The 14,763-nt window shown below is 39.7% G+C and overlaps 2 protein-coding genes across 2 annotated transcripts; one reads left to right on the forward strand and one right to left on the reverse strand.

The window, feature by feature from the left end:
* Positions 1-885: 885 nt before the first annotated feature.
* On the forward strand, positions 886-2,949 carry atg101 (autophagy related 101). Its single transcript, XM_069672882.1, has 2 exons — positions 886-1,437; positions 2,223-2,949. Exons 1-2 carry the CDS (start codon positions 1,186-1,188, stop codon positions 2,625-2,627), a joined length of 657 nt encoding a protein of 218 aa, XP_069528983.1. The 5' UTR covers positions 886-1,185; the 3' UTR covers positions 2,628-2,949.
* Positions 2,950-4,320: 1,371 nt separating this feature from the next.
* Positions 4,321-12,771, reverse strand: zbtb21 (zinc finger and BTB domain containing 21). The gene is made up of 2 exons (XM_069672881.1): positions 12,693-12,771; positions 4,321-9,998 (listed from the first exon to the last, which is right to left on the reverse strand). The coding sequence occupies exon 2, from the start codon at positions 9,994-9,996 to the stop codon at positions 6,937-6,939; it is 3,060 nt and encodes a 1,019-aa protein (XP_069528982.1). The 5' UTR covers positions 9,997-9,998; positions 12,693-12,771; the 3' UTR covers positions 4,321-6,936.
* Between the last annotated feature and the right edge of the window lie 1,992 nt (positions 12,772-14,763).

Genomic DNA, 14,763 nt, shown 5'->3' on the forward strand with positions numbered 1-14,763 from the left:
CCACCTAGTAGTTGTGTTTGATCATGAATTAAGTTTTTTTGCCATGTTAAATAATGAAAACCCATTTCAAAAGGCGCAGTTAAATTAAAACACTCAACATGGTGTTTTGACCTTCGCGACTTTCCGTACATCGTGCTGTTGTTATCTCCCTGCATTTATGTGGTGTCTGAATAATCGGAAACTTGAGTTGCCGACAGAACAAATTTACGTGAACGCCGCCTTCAGTCGAAACAACAACTGAAAGTCGGAGGAAAGTCTGGTATCCGACTTGCAAATTTGATGATCTTGATGTTATATAACACTGAAAATAGGTGAACAACAGTTTTTTTTAATGGCTATTTTTTTTTAATGAATTCATATTTTTCATATTATTATTATTATTATTATTTTGCTAACATATAATATTTAGTGTGGTATTAGTTTGTAAATCTTTTCTCTTGTACATATAATAAAATCACTAAGGTTCTGAACTATAAAAAAGTATACATTCTCTTTCAGGGGTCAATGTTGTTCACCATTAAAACTTGTAAGCTTGTGAACACACCGAAGTCGCAAGAACGACTTCCAAGCATGAGATGTCCGAGCATTCAAGGAGTACGTGAATGCAGGGTTTCTGTAAAAAGTTGCCTTCCGGAAAATGATATGTGGTAGAAACTACAGTTCCCAGAAGGCATCGCGAAAAATGTGATAGTTTGTTGTTGTCCATTGTCGTTCAAAATTCTGAATTTAGCATGTAATATGGTACCTAGAAATCATAATTGAAACAGAAATGGGGTTTTGTTCTGTACTATAAATTTAAAACACTATTAAAAAGTCGCAGTCAAGGAAGAAAACACTCAATAGGATGTTTTTTAACTACACGACTTGCCGTAGGTTGTTCGCTGTCATCATTACCACATCTTCCTGTCCCAATTGTAGCAAACACTTAGCTTGCCAGCTAGTTAGCCTTCGTAACGATGTCCATATACTCACTCCTTACAAAGTATATTCGGATGTAGGGTAGCCTTTATGGAAAATACTTCGTGTATAATATTCTGTGAAGACACAGTGTAGGATAGGCCCCGCCCCTTCGTAGAGGTAAACAAACGATATCTTCTTCACCTAACGTGATCGAGCTGGCATACAGTAGCCATACTCAGCCTGCTTGTGTCGTCGCTTGTAAATGGAAATAAATATTATTTCGCCATGAATTGCCGATCGGAAGTGCTTGAGGTAACGGTGGAGTCGAGGCAGGTGGAGGAATCTATGCTGGCTTTGCTGCACACCATTTTACTGCATCGAAGCACCGGGAAGTTTCACTATAAAAAAGAGGGCACCTACTCCATCGGCACCGTGGGGACTCTGGACATCGACTGCGACTTCATCGATTTCACCTTTGTCAGGGTGTCCTCGGAGGAGCTGGACAGAGTGATCAGGAAAGCTGTGTCTGAATTCAAGGTAACTGGTGGTTTCAGCATGTGATTGTGGACTGTAATGCAGGGGAAGGCCTATAATTTGACGACTTTGTTATATGCAAGCTTACTGTGACTTGAAGTAGCTTATAATAATGCTATGAAAACATTACTTAGGCGACCTAGATGGTGTCGTGCAAGTGTGATGTTTGTGTCTGCAAAACAGTTTTAATAAATATTGTGAATGAAGTTATTTGTTAACTTGATATCCCTGAAAAGAACTCAAATTGGTTTTAAAACATTAATGACTTTAGGTGTCAAAGGACACACAACCAATCCCAGCTCTGGCTGTATTGCTAAATGCCTCTGCAAGACTTTAGATATATATTTTGAACTTTAAAGCTCCTGTGAGGAGTTTTTTGCTGGTTATGAAACAGACTGAAATTAATTCTGATTACTGTATATGATCTACAAAAGTAAACCAGACCATCAGCTACAAGATTGATTATTTCTATATAGTTATTTTTAATGCCTGAAACTGTTGGTGGGGGGGTAGGTTTCAGACGAAGCGATTTACTGCACACTGCCTTTGTTTACATTTGCCAGGGTAAACATGTAGAGTGAGTGATACATATGACTGTACAGGACAAAATCAGCAGAGATAAGAGGTATGGCTTTGTCCACAGGGGTCTCCAAAATCATCACAAACCAAAAGTTCGTCAAAGGAGCTTTAATTCTGCTTTTGTATGCAACTTATTCTATGTACTTGTCCTATCTTTTATCTTGACCTTCAGTCTGTAATTAAGTTACAACATTATGTTTTGTTTACAGGATGCTTTGAGCAACTCTGGCAGCGATGGCATGGGGCAAATCTCCCTGGAGTTTTACCAGAAGAAGAAGTCCCGCTGGCCTTTTTCTGACGAGTGTATCCCCTGGGAAGTGTGGAGCATCAAGGTCAACGTTGTGAACCTGGCCAATGAGCAAGAGAGGCAGATCTGCAGGGAGAAAGTGGGTGAGAAGCTGGGCGAGAAGGTCATCAACGTTGTTGAGGTCATAAACCGCCACGAATACCTGCCGAAGATGCCCACCCAGTCTGAGGTGGACAATGTGTTTGACACCAGTCTCAAAGATGTCCAGCCCTACCTTTACAAAATCACTTTTCAGATCACTGACTCTCTGGGCACATCTGTGAGCACAACGATGAGAAGGCTGATTAAAGACACTCTGGCTCTGTGAGGCTGTTCGAAGACAGAGCGAGAAAAGATCTGGATGATTCAACTGCATTTATAGTCAGGCAGTCTCTTTATGTTCAAAAACAGCAGAGTAAGCACGTAATCGCTTTCTTCTGTGATGTCCGCTGTGGTTCGATTATTGCTTGTACCTTAAGATTGTTGATTATGTAATGTTTGTTTTAATTCTATTTTGGTTTGCAAGCATTCTCTTCAAATGAATCTATTCCTTCCACCATCTAGGAAAGCAACTTTGGCACAGAAGCAAGTCACAGTTTATATCAGTTAAATTCATCTTTGGCAATAAATGTTCATTGTAAAAGCGGGAATTAACTCTTTCAGCCATAACTCTTTCAAACTAAACATTCATAGTATTATTCCATACATGATGAGAAGAAAACACTGGCAAAGAGGAACACACAAGACTGGATTATGTAAGAAAAATAAATCTCATGTCTTTTAATGCAAATGCTTTGCATGAGTTTGAGAACACATTTCCTCAACTTCCTCTTTGGTCACACATTTGCAGAGAGTGTGACCTTACACATGGGCAGGACAGGATTTCCAGTTGGCCATTTTTCCAAGTTAAAGCAAACTCCTCCCAAGTTCACTCCGGAGTTTCCAGCCAGAATTTGTCACTGTGGCCAATGGCCTGAAAACATCCCCTCTGGCTCAGGGTTTTCTGCCAACAGGATGGCATGTGTGTGTCTGTTTTCACAAAGTTTCATAGGTAGATTTATCAACAAGCTCCTATTTGCCTCACCGGTCTCGTTGATGACTGGATCCTAGTTTGCGCCTGTGCTTGTAAACAGGACACGTCCAAAAGGGAGGAGTTGGGAGAGGAGCGCAGCACATCCCTGTCATCATTAACCCTATGAAACTACCTTCCTCTGCCTTCTTGTGAAACTAGCCTGCTAATTTTAGCTTTTCAAAGACTCAAATCATGTGCAATGAGTTCACATGCGGAGTGGGTGCAGGTAAGTACGTAGAAAAACTAAAACTTTACAGGCCTTCACCGAAGAAAGATGACCCCTTTATTTATGTATTGGTCAGAGCGTTTGGTTAATTCACTGCTGTCTGGATGTAAAGAAAATTCTTACAAATATAACTAACAAATTCTAAAATAAATTGACTACACTCGGTTTAAACAAAAACGTAATGCCTTAATATATTTGTAAAGTAATTAAAGACATATACCTAAGCTAAAATTAAGACCCTGGGAAATGTGTAGCACTAAATCCATGGCCCTAGACATTTCTTATGATGGAAATACTGCTCCCCGACCCTCTCATTTCTGCTTTGAAATACTTTAAAGCAAAGAGGACTCAGTAAGTCCTGAAAGTGAATACATTTGAAGTAATAGTATATAAGGGTAAAGGGTCAGTTCAGAGTTCCAATGTTGCATTTTCACTTAAAACAATGTTAAGTGGTACGAGACAGAGTTCACAGAGATATATGAAGTCCTGCAAATGTAGTTGGAATGTTTATTTCATTTGCAGGGGGAGAATCTGCAGGACTTTGAGCAGAATAAAATGTCTTTATTTTACACTTCAATGGGATATTCTCCATCCTTCATTTGTCTGATAATATTAGGCAAATCAGATCTTCTCTATTTTTCTTGCAGTTTTTTTCACACTGAGAACACAGATAGTTGTGCATGATCACCCAATAATCTTAGTACCACAAGTGGTTGTATTTATACTCCATGTTACTCTTTATTACAGAAATGAAGCACAAAAACTGTAGAAAAACCTAAACACAAAACAGCTGCAAGTCTCCAAAAGCAACATTAAAGCAACCGATGCTGATACAAATATTCATTATTGCAGTGAGAGCACAGGAATACTAAAAAGATAAACCTTTTGTTTACTAACAAAATTGGTACAAAATCGAAGATACAAACATTTCCATATACACAAATCTAATCATTTCTGTGAAACTTTCTGGAAGTTTTTATCACAAGAAATTAAGAGCACTATCATCAATACAGAAGTTCTTCAAAGAATTAAACATCACAATGCAGCTCACGTTGCTCATTTAGAGGAAATACAATTTCCCATAGTTTCTGTGGAGCACTCTTTGAATGCAACATCTCCAAAATACGAAGCAATCGTAATAATTTATGACAAAGTTCTAATCCATCTAGCCAAAGCAGAAGTATATATTTGTACAAGAATACAGTTGTTTAACGGCTGGAATACAATCAAAACACATTCTTTAATAATAAATCTCAACATTGGTAGAATAAAAGATTTGTTTTCTTATGCCTCCCTCTTCTTGACTTCACCTTGAAAAGCCTGAGTCATAAGTCTGAAACTCTATTGTGCTTTTATGTGAAATAATATTGACAAATCATTTTTAAAGTTGCATAAGGCCATCGAAGCATTGTAAAGCTTGTTTCATTTCCTAATGTATTTTAATGCACAAATCTATCTGTGTATGTATATATATGAATATATATAACACTGGTGCTGCACTGGATTGGCGGACATCTGTGATTCATAAATTGCGACAATTTTGAATACAAACACAATTTTCATATTTATAAATTTCATAGTCATAAATTATGAAAACAAAAAAATAAAAATATCTGAACTTTAGCCTGCTATACATATTTTTAATTAATTTCAAATACTTTATTTAGGATGCTGACAAATCAACTCAGTCCACAATTTTACTGACAATTTCCCAAATTGTACTAGTTATCTGGTCTAAGCACCTGTGCACATTTTTTTCAATTATCCTGTAAAAGAATACACAACTTCCCCTTATCATTTGACCGATTATTGCACTGCCTCATTAATTTGTATGCACATAAAAATGATTCACCAGTCTGGTAATAAGAAGTACTGAATTAAGCAATTTTAAAAAGGCTACAAAATGAAATGCTAAGTCTAAAACAACAAGGTATCTGAGATGTGTTTGATGTACAGTGTGCGATTTCACTTCATAATTATTATACTAAAAGTTTCATTCAACAAATGACAAAAGGCAAATTTGAGAGAACAAAAGAAAAAGAATGCTCATTTGAAGATAGAAATTTTGGGCCAATTCATAATTTCTACTTCTGCAAGCAAACATTTTGTACTTTGTCCCCCTATAACAGACTGAAGCTGTTTCACAAAGTGCATATTGAATACATTGTTGAGGCCACCAATATTATCTTAAGGGATATCACTCACATCAAGAGATAGATTTGATACAAAAGCACTACTCAAGAATTCGACTGCAACCTCCAGAAATGTAAAGCACTTTTTCCATAATCAGAGAAAACAATGTATAAAGTTGAACCGTTTCCTCATTGTTCCTTTAGGTCAAAAGCAGAGATGTTCCAATACCATTTTTGCCTTCCCGATACCTATTCAAATACCTGAATTTGTGTATTGGCCTAATCAAGTACTGATCCAAAACCAGTGTGAAAAATGTTACATATAATTATATTTTAACAACTGTATAGTAATAACCCCCATACGGCAACAGTCCCTCCAAGCCTGAAGCCTTACATACGGCAGACATTGCCTGTTTATTGGTGGGTTTTTCCACAGTAAATTATTGCCCATACGTTGTCATTATAACTTTTCTTAGTCTGACTAAAGTAACATTGTCTGCTAAAACAGCACTGTTAATGTTTGGTATCATAAAGTGATAAATCAGGTGAAATAAGTTCTTCTCCGCTCTTAAGCAGGAGTTACCACCTGCAGCCATCATGCATGGTGGCAGCAAAGATTTGAAACAACTATGTTTGCACCACAGCTCAACTTGATGTACAAGCTACTGTTTTGGAGCAGCACATTTATTTCAATTAAAAGACGTTGATTTCCTTTGGGGCTAATAAATCACAGGACTTGATCCATACAGTGACTGGCATACTTGCCAATACCTAAATTCTGCATATTGGGCTGTATCGAAGGTGTTTGATACTGGTATAGGTATCGCAAAAGTATCGGTGTTGGAACAACTCTAATCGAAAGTGGTACATCTGGAATTATTATGGGTACTTCAACTCTCTACCTTGTTTTCTCAACACCACTTACATATATATAAGAACAAGTAAACAACTAAAAGATGTTTAAAATAGATAAATGCTTATATCTCATTTGGAAAGTAAAAAAAACAATTCATAATCAATCTCATCTCACAGAGAAATCTAGCACTTGATTGCACATTCACGTTTACACCTCTATGAACATGGCCACTTTAATATATGACATTGGAGGCAAGCAAATAAGCTATACATTCAGAGTCTTCCTTTGTGTAGGCTGAGGTGTGTTTATTCTACTATTGTCTCTCAAGAGGAACTACAACTTGTCTGATGCTTACATGTGGCTGTGACTCTGCTCGTGGCTCCAGAGACTAAAGGCCGTCTTGAAGGTCCTGTGGCAGAGTTTGCACATGTACTGCCTCTTGAACGTCAGGGCAGAGAGGGACGGTGCATGGTAAAAGAGCGTGTCAGATTCCTGAGGGCCTCCTGGATTCTCCATGCTGTTCGACCTTGACAGAGGGCTGTGGCTGCTAGATTGCCGCTCTAGTTCAGGCCTCTTCGTCTGGCTAACTGATGAGCTACAGGGCTCAGGGCTGCTGGACTCTTCAGCTACTGCTGCAGGGACTGGTGCCGTCTGGGTGGACTTGAGCACGGAGGCCTGTGGGGAGCGGCGTTCAGAGTTCTGAGGGGTTGTGGGAGGAGAGGGAGACAGAGGGGAGGGATGTCTGTCGATTTCTTTGGCTCCAGGTTCGTTAGCAGTCGACATGTGGGACTGGAAGTGGCTCCAAAGGCGGAAGTTGGTCCTGAAGGCTTTGTTACAGATGTGACAGATGAACGGTTTGATGTGGCATAGCAGCTCCTGGTGTCGTTCCAGGTCTTTGCGAGAGCTAAAAAGATTGCCACATTTCTCGCATGGCCACACACCGGGTTCCTCAGGCGCAAGTTTGGCAGATTCTGTGTTATCCCTCTCGCTCACAGCCTCCTCCAACGGCTCCTCCTTCACTACCAGCCTGCCATGGTGGCCCATGCTCAGGTCCTCAGGCACATAAGATGAGGAGTCTTCAGAGTCGTACATGGGTGGACCTGAGGAGTCACTGTAACTGATCGTTTCTCTTGAGCTCCCAGTTGCCAGAGGCTCTTCTCGGTAATGATCCTCTCTGAGCATTTCAGACGCCTCATCGTTGTTCTCTTGTTCCTGCAGTTGAATCTGGTCCTTAACAGTCATCATGTTTTGGTTGTGGACCTCCACCTGGTGACGCCATATGCTGAAGGACGACTTGAAGGTCCGCATGCATTCCAGGCACGTTAGTTTCTTGTACTTACAATGTGCCTCGTGGTCCTTCTTGACTGTCGGACTGGAGAAGCGGAGGCCACAGTAGGGACATACGGTTGCATGTCGACATCCTCTCTCATGGTCGCCCTGTTCGAAGAGTGAAGACAGCTTCATGTTACAAAGTCTACAGGAGTAAACGCCAGCGTCTGTGCTCTTCTGTTGACTGATGTCATCCTGTTCCTGGTAAAGGATGCTCTCGTTTGCGGTGTCCTCGTCAGCTTTATCAGCAGGATGTGTCCTTAAATGCTGTCTGTACTGAGACTGGAACACGAACACTTTTCCACAGTAAGGACATATGAAGCTTGGCCTAGATCTCTTTTTGGTGAGTGCAGGAGATTGCAAACCCTGTTTATTTCTCTTTAACTTCCAAAGCAAAGCCTTCTTTATTTCCCTCTCTCGCACAATGTCAATCAACTTCTTTTGAAATTTCTCATCCAGTACAGAGGAGCTGGAGGATGAGGCTGGGTTTTGTACTACACCATGCTGAGTTTGGCAGTGAGTCCACACTTTGAAGTTTGTATGGAAGCGCTTGTGGCAGATTTCACAAGCATACGGCTTTTCAGGGTTGTGATACATATTCACATGACGATGTAGCCCAGCACTGGACCTGAAAACCTTTAAACAATTCCAGCATTTGAAGATTTTGTTCTGAGGTGGCTCTGCACTGTTCTCATTCAAGTCGCTGCTGTCACTCTGAGGTACTCTATCCAACAAGTTCTCATCCATCGCCATGGGATGTTCTTTGAATATCTTGCTCTTCTTGAATGGGTACCTTCTGTTGTCTGGTCGGTCCCTTCTTTTCCCTAAAGAATTCATATCTGGTCTTGAACCTTGGTCATAATTCGCTTGCAAGTCTTTAAGATTGACCGGCAATGCATCTCCAACTGTGATTCGAATAATGTCCATGGGGTCAGCCAGTGGACTGCTGGGCTCAGCTTTCACACTGACCTCTCCTTCTACCTGAGTTTCCTCATCATACCTGCTGGGGTACTTTGACCTGAGAACCAGGGGAGATGTTCTTTTTGAATTGCCATTGTGAGCAGATGTTTCTGGCCCACATGCTTTTGAAGCCATTTTAACAACCGACTGTTCACGGCTTTGCAGCTCTTTGAGCTCCAGTGTGGGCGAGAAGACTGGAACAGGGCTGTCCATGGATAGGGATCTTCGGAGGAGGCTTTTTATAAGCGGCCCGCTCCGGTCAATGGTTGGGCTTGGCTCACTGGCCTGGCCTTGTAAGGGCACTTTGGTGTGATAGTGGGGCTCCTGCTCCTCATCGTCTTCTTCTTTAGCGTCCTGGTCAATGCCATCATGCAGCCTGATGTGCTGCACATCAGCATCACTGAAGGACACTGAGGAAGTCAGCTGGGGCCTTACAGATGTGATGTGTGAAGAATTCCCTTTTAATATGGAGGTGTATGGATAGGTAAACTTCCTTTCAACAGCTTCAACCTGTTCAGATGATGTCCTGCTGATGGATTCAGAGTTTCTGATTGCTTCAAACGATGGAGGCTGAGCTGACTCTCGAGTAGAAAGAGGAGGCGACGCTCTCTCTAAAGTCTTTCTGGGATAATTTGAGCGAGAGGGATGGACTGTGTCATTCCGCACACGACACACAATGACGCTCCTTGTCTGGACATCATTCTCTTCCCCTTCAGAGAACGAAAGTCTTTTTCTAGACACACAGTAGGATGCATGTGGCCGTGTTGACACAATGTTGGTGAGGAAAGGGATTCCAAGGCTATAGCCAAGCTCTTGAATGGCTGCCAGGCTGCCTTTGTCCACAAAGAGTGAGGAGGAGTAAATGTAATTCAGAACTATCTCGAAGGCGTCAGGCTCACAGAAGTCCAGGTTTACAACTTTCAGGGACTCTGCATCCATCCGTGTGAACAGGGTCTGGAAATACTCACTGCTGGCAGCCAGGACACTCTTGTGAGCCTGGTACCTTTGGTCAGCCACAACCAGGACTACGTCACACATCTGTCCCCGCAGGCGCTGCTCATTCAGAACCCCCAACACTGAGAGGGCATGGGAGGGGTTGCTGTAGTGCACTAGGCTCTCCATGGCTGAAAGACAGGGCAAGAGGATTAAATGTCAATGCAGGAATGTGAAGAAAAAAAGGTGATCATTTGGAGTGAATAACATCACTTTGTAATAAAGATGGGAATAAACAGGTACCTGCCCCCTGCAAGTTATCCTTGCATGCTTGGTTGAATTTTACATCAAAGAACAATCTAAAATAATAATAATAATAATAATAATAAAAAAAATGTACAGTCATTAGACACTATACACAAGGTCACAACATCTTGATTACTGCTATATTTTCTCGTGTATTTCGGTTTTTTGGCAATTCAAGAGAACTTCTGAAAGAATGAGCACTTTTCTAACCTAACCCTTTCAATGTATTTATAGACTTCTTGAAATACATGTATTTAAAATGTCTTCAATCCCAATCATACTGTGACCTCTATCGCAAGCAAACATGAATGATATTGATGATAATGTATAGTATAATTGCTTTGACTTTGAGCCACAAAGGTTTAATTAATCAATCAAATATTTTGATAGTTGATTAATCATTGAAATATTAGGCTATTTAGTTCCAGCTGGTAGTTTTCTTCATTTTATATGATTGTAAAGTAAATATCTTTGCATTTTAGACTTTTGTTATATATGTTGTATTGTTATTTCACAGACCAAACAATAGTATATTATTTAAAGTATCACTTGTTGCATGCCTATCTTTTTGGGATTTAAAATTTTTTAAATATTCAAGACCTAAACGAAGTAAACAAATTTTCAAATGAAATTACAGTAAACACTACAGTAAATTTAGTTAATGTGGGTGGAAGGCATAACTTCCTGTTTCTCTGGTGATTTTTGTTTTACCGGTTATTGCTCAAGATGATCTCTAGAGGTCAAAGTTTGACCATTTTATTTACAACACTGTAAAGACATAGAAGGAGGCACAAAGCAAATTTATGGGCATTACATCATGTTAGTCAGCAGGTATAAAAATGCAGCTCTGTCAAGTCACACTCAGTGACACAGACTGAAGCAGGAAGTTTTAAAAGTTTGCCTTTCAAACAAAGATCATTCATCACAAAATGTGTATCGGGCAGAGAGATTTAAAGAGCCACATCAACACTTTAAACAATTCCTAGAATAAAACATTAACAAGTGGTAAATGTCATACATTTAACAAGTGTAACTACATTAAGCTGTAATCTCCTTATTCAGCGAATTGTTAAACATGATGCATCAGTAGGCTATTTGGCAGGTTTACCACATACCTCAAAGTATTTCCTGGATGAAACCTTGTATTGGTTTACCACATACATATATATTAGCCTGTATTTTTAGGTGCACAAGGACTTCAATTAATGTAGCACTTAAGAAATAAATCTGAAATTGGTCATTGTACAGTCCATGTAAATTTGTATATCTACAAAACTGATAACCTTTGCTGTAGAAATGATACATGAGACAATGCAGTATTTGCATCTTCACAACACGAACGTAAAATATAACATGTTATTGTGGTTTTAGGTTTTGCTTTCAGGCTGCATAAACTGCTGTATGTAGCCTGAGACTGATGATGCACTTGGAGGTACACCTACCACACAGACTAATACACCAGACCTGTAATACATGGTGCCTTAATGTAGGTTATCAATCAACTTTATGGATATTTTGACAACTGTAGCTTGAGGTGCGGTTATAACCTTCATGAAGGTATGTGTAAAATTACATTTCCCAGTAATAGGACACTTATTCAATTTGTTTATATTGTTATCATATTTGAAAACATGCCAATTACTGTCTTGAACATAGCAATTGCTTGGCAAAAACATGTATTACGATGTATAATATGGAAGGTCTCCTTTAGGTGCACTGGAATTACCTTTTCAAAATACCAAACAATTGCATAATACACCTTTAAAAATGTTACTCTCTTATTTATGTTTTCCAAATCCTAGTTTTCAAAAACAAAACAAGATGCTCCTTGAGGCGTTTATTTTGAAAACTGTGACCGGAAGCCATGACACCACGTTGATGTAATTGACACTTGTTACAATGGGTTCTCGAGCAGAAGCTTCATTCATTCATCAAAAACTAACAACCGCTTGGTTGCCTCTTTATCAAAACTTGTAGTCCACGTTGAGGGAACAAAAAGGAATATTCAGTCGTGTGATTTTAACCATGAGGAAGTCGATTGAGCCTTTCACCATAAGATCAAGCGTAAGACGTGGCTACATTTACTCATGACAGATAACTTCTCATACCGAGACTGTGCTTTCAGTTTAGATATTAGTCACCAGTTTCTCCTTCTGTGTGGCGAAAGAACCGAGGCTACGACAGTTATCCTTCAACATTTAACGTTTTTTTAAAATGAAGAGAGGAAAAGTTGAGCGCGTGTCTATGGACCTCACCGCGGTAATCCCGAGATGAAAACACAGTCGGTATAGACAGAGAGACTGTTGGAGTGTGGGGGAGTGAATTACCCCGCCGCTACACCCGGTGGATGTGTTTTTTTTTTCTTCTTCATAAACGGTTCTACCTGGCCTGACACGGCGCGGTTCATGTCTGCAAAACAGGTTGTAGCTAGTCAGGTTTTACAGCAGCACAATCCCCCTTTCGAGTTACGTCAGGGAGGAAAAGGAAAAAGCTTCTCCTGAACAGCTCTCTACCAACTACACTTCACCCTCCCTGCTAATTGTTTTTAACGTTAAGTTCTGTATTCTGTCTACACTTACCCTGCCCGTCGTCAATATGCTCTTTCCTCCACACAGCCGGGACTTTATTCACTGTTGTGTAGATTTCTGCGCGCTGGTCGTGATTCCATCCATCTTGAATTTGACGTCATCCCACACCAGGGATGAGGTCATCGCAAAGAACGCTCGTCACGTGCACCGCGCAATGATAGGCTAATAAAGGACCAGGAGGCGGGGCCAACGGAAGACCTGACACTGAGGCTAATTTAAAGGGATAGGTCATATTTTCGTTTTAGCTGTGAATATTTGTGGGGTTTTCTTTTTGGCAAGGGTTTGTATTTTGGCTGATTGTGACGAGAATTCCGCCTCTTTTCAGTGAGCCAGATCATCTGACTCAGTTCAGAATAAAAGTTTTTCGCTTCTAAACGTCTCTTCATCTAGTACTTCTGGATTTTATAAATCCAACAAAATTAGCAATTTTTTTAACCTGTGACATGTGTACCCATATGACTTGAATTATTCAAGATAATTTTATTTAGCCCTATAATTTCCAGAATAACATAATTTTATATTTCGTTAGGTAAAAAGTGAAAGTATCAAACATAATATATTGATTGGTTACTTTCTTATTTGGTGCAAGAAATAAATATGCAGGATTCTTCATCTTTAATAGGCTACATTTAGATATTATCCAGTGATTAAAAAAGTGAGGTTAACTATTGTAATTGTTTAACGATGGGTGCGACCTACTCAGTAAGTAGTTTTTATAATACCTTGCATTTATTAAACCAAAAAAGAAATCTTCTAGGAGCGGGTTCCCCTCATTTACTTAGCCTAAAGTTGTCGAGGCGACTTGTTCTCAATTGACACATCACTAGTTGCCAACACATGCTAACTGAAGCCACACTTTGCATTGTACTGTTATGTAGGCAAATTATCTGTAATTATAAATTTATATTATCTAATTATACTTTAATTTAAGTTAGAAGGGTTGTAATTCTATTTAACTTGATCTTAAGCCACATTTTTTACAGTAAACTAGCCAAAGGTAAAGCATAACGATGATACGTTTATACAATTTAAATAACCAGAGTCTCTGGATGTTTGATGGATTTCTGCTTTGATTATGTCTGATTATTTCGCTGTTTCACATTCTCCAATGCCATATTTGGAATCTTTTGTATTTTTAAGCACTTATATAGTCATCACTTTTTTGCACAATTAAAAGTAAATAAAACAAAAAATGTCTCTTTTATGTATCTAACCATCAAAGAGATTGTCCTCTGTTGGTTTAAAACTGTGATTTGCAGATGTAATATACATGTAACTGCATGCCCCCTTGGCCCCAATGAAACTAATTAGGTCTGTGACTGAGTACCAGTCAGGTAGCAAGGTTTGTGTCATTACTGGCATCCAGTGGGGACCTGTTGCTATGTTTATACTGCCTGTAGGCTTCTTGCTGGAACGCCTTGTCAGCAGCCGTACCTGTGTCATAACTCAGGTGTGGCACTGGTTGTTAATGGACTATCAAACGTAAAAACATGTTCTTTTTAGTTGATTCTTTAATTTTGTAACGTCTCTGTATTCAACGTGTTGTGACCTCGGTTGACTCAGCCTGTTGCCCTGCATGTCCCTACATCTGCATGCTCCAACGCGTCAGCATGTAACCAGCCATTATCTCTTAATGACTGAAGGAAGTGTAATCAGGCACATTTTCACACCTCATTACTGTAAAAGGAGCACCATTATATTAATCACTAAATTTAGTAGAAAGGCACAAAAATGCATGAAAAGAAAACAGAGGAACAGTTAAATTTTCTTCCATCAGACGTGAATATATTCATAAATCTGCCTTACACACTCTTAATGTAGTCTTTTTATAGAAACGTAGCTGTGACAGCCTAAGCTTCCCGCTGTTCCTTCTTATAATGAGAATGAAGACATGTGGGAAAATGGCAGGGAAGTTCTCACTCCTCCTTTTTCGACACTAATGGCTGACACAGGCTGTTAAAGCCGGCAGCATAGCAAGCACTGCTATGGTTACCTGTGTGGAAACCGAGTCATTAGGGACCCGGACTCCTCCCACCCCACATCTCTCTGCCTGCCATCATAA

This window comes from Semicossyphus pulcher, unplaced genomic scaffold (genome assembly GCF_022749685.1).
Source record: "Semicossyphus pulcher isolate SPU_LCO1_2020_fin unplaced genomic scaffold, fSemPul1.0.p SCAF_10, whole genome shotgun sequence".
Classification (NCBI taxonomy): domain Eukaryota; kingdom Metazoa; phylum Chordata; class Actinopteri; order Labriformes; family Labridae; genus Semicossyphus; species Semicossyphus pulcher.

Coding starts and splice junctions, on each gene's coding strand:
- atg101 (XM_069672882.1), top strand. CDS start 1,186: ATGAATTGCCGATCGGAAGTGCTTGAGGTAACGGTGGAGTCGAGGCAG. Junction 1,438..2,222: donor AAGCTGTGTCTGAATTCAAG/GTAACTGGTGGT, acceptor TTTTGTTTACAG/GATGCTTTGAGCAACTCTGG.
- zbtb21 (XM_069672881.1), bottom strand. CDS start 9,996: ATGGAGAGCCTAGTGCACTACAGCAACCCCTCCCATGCCCTCTCAGTG.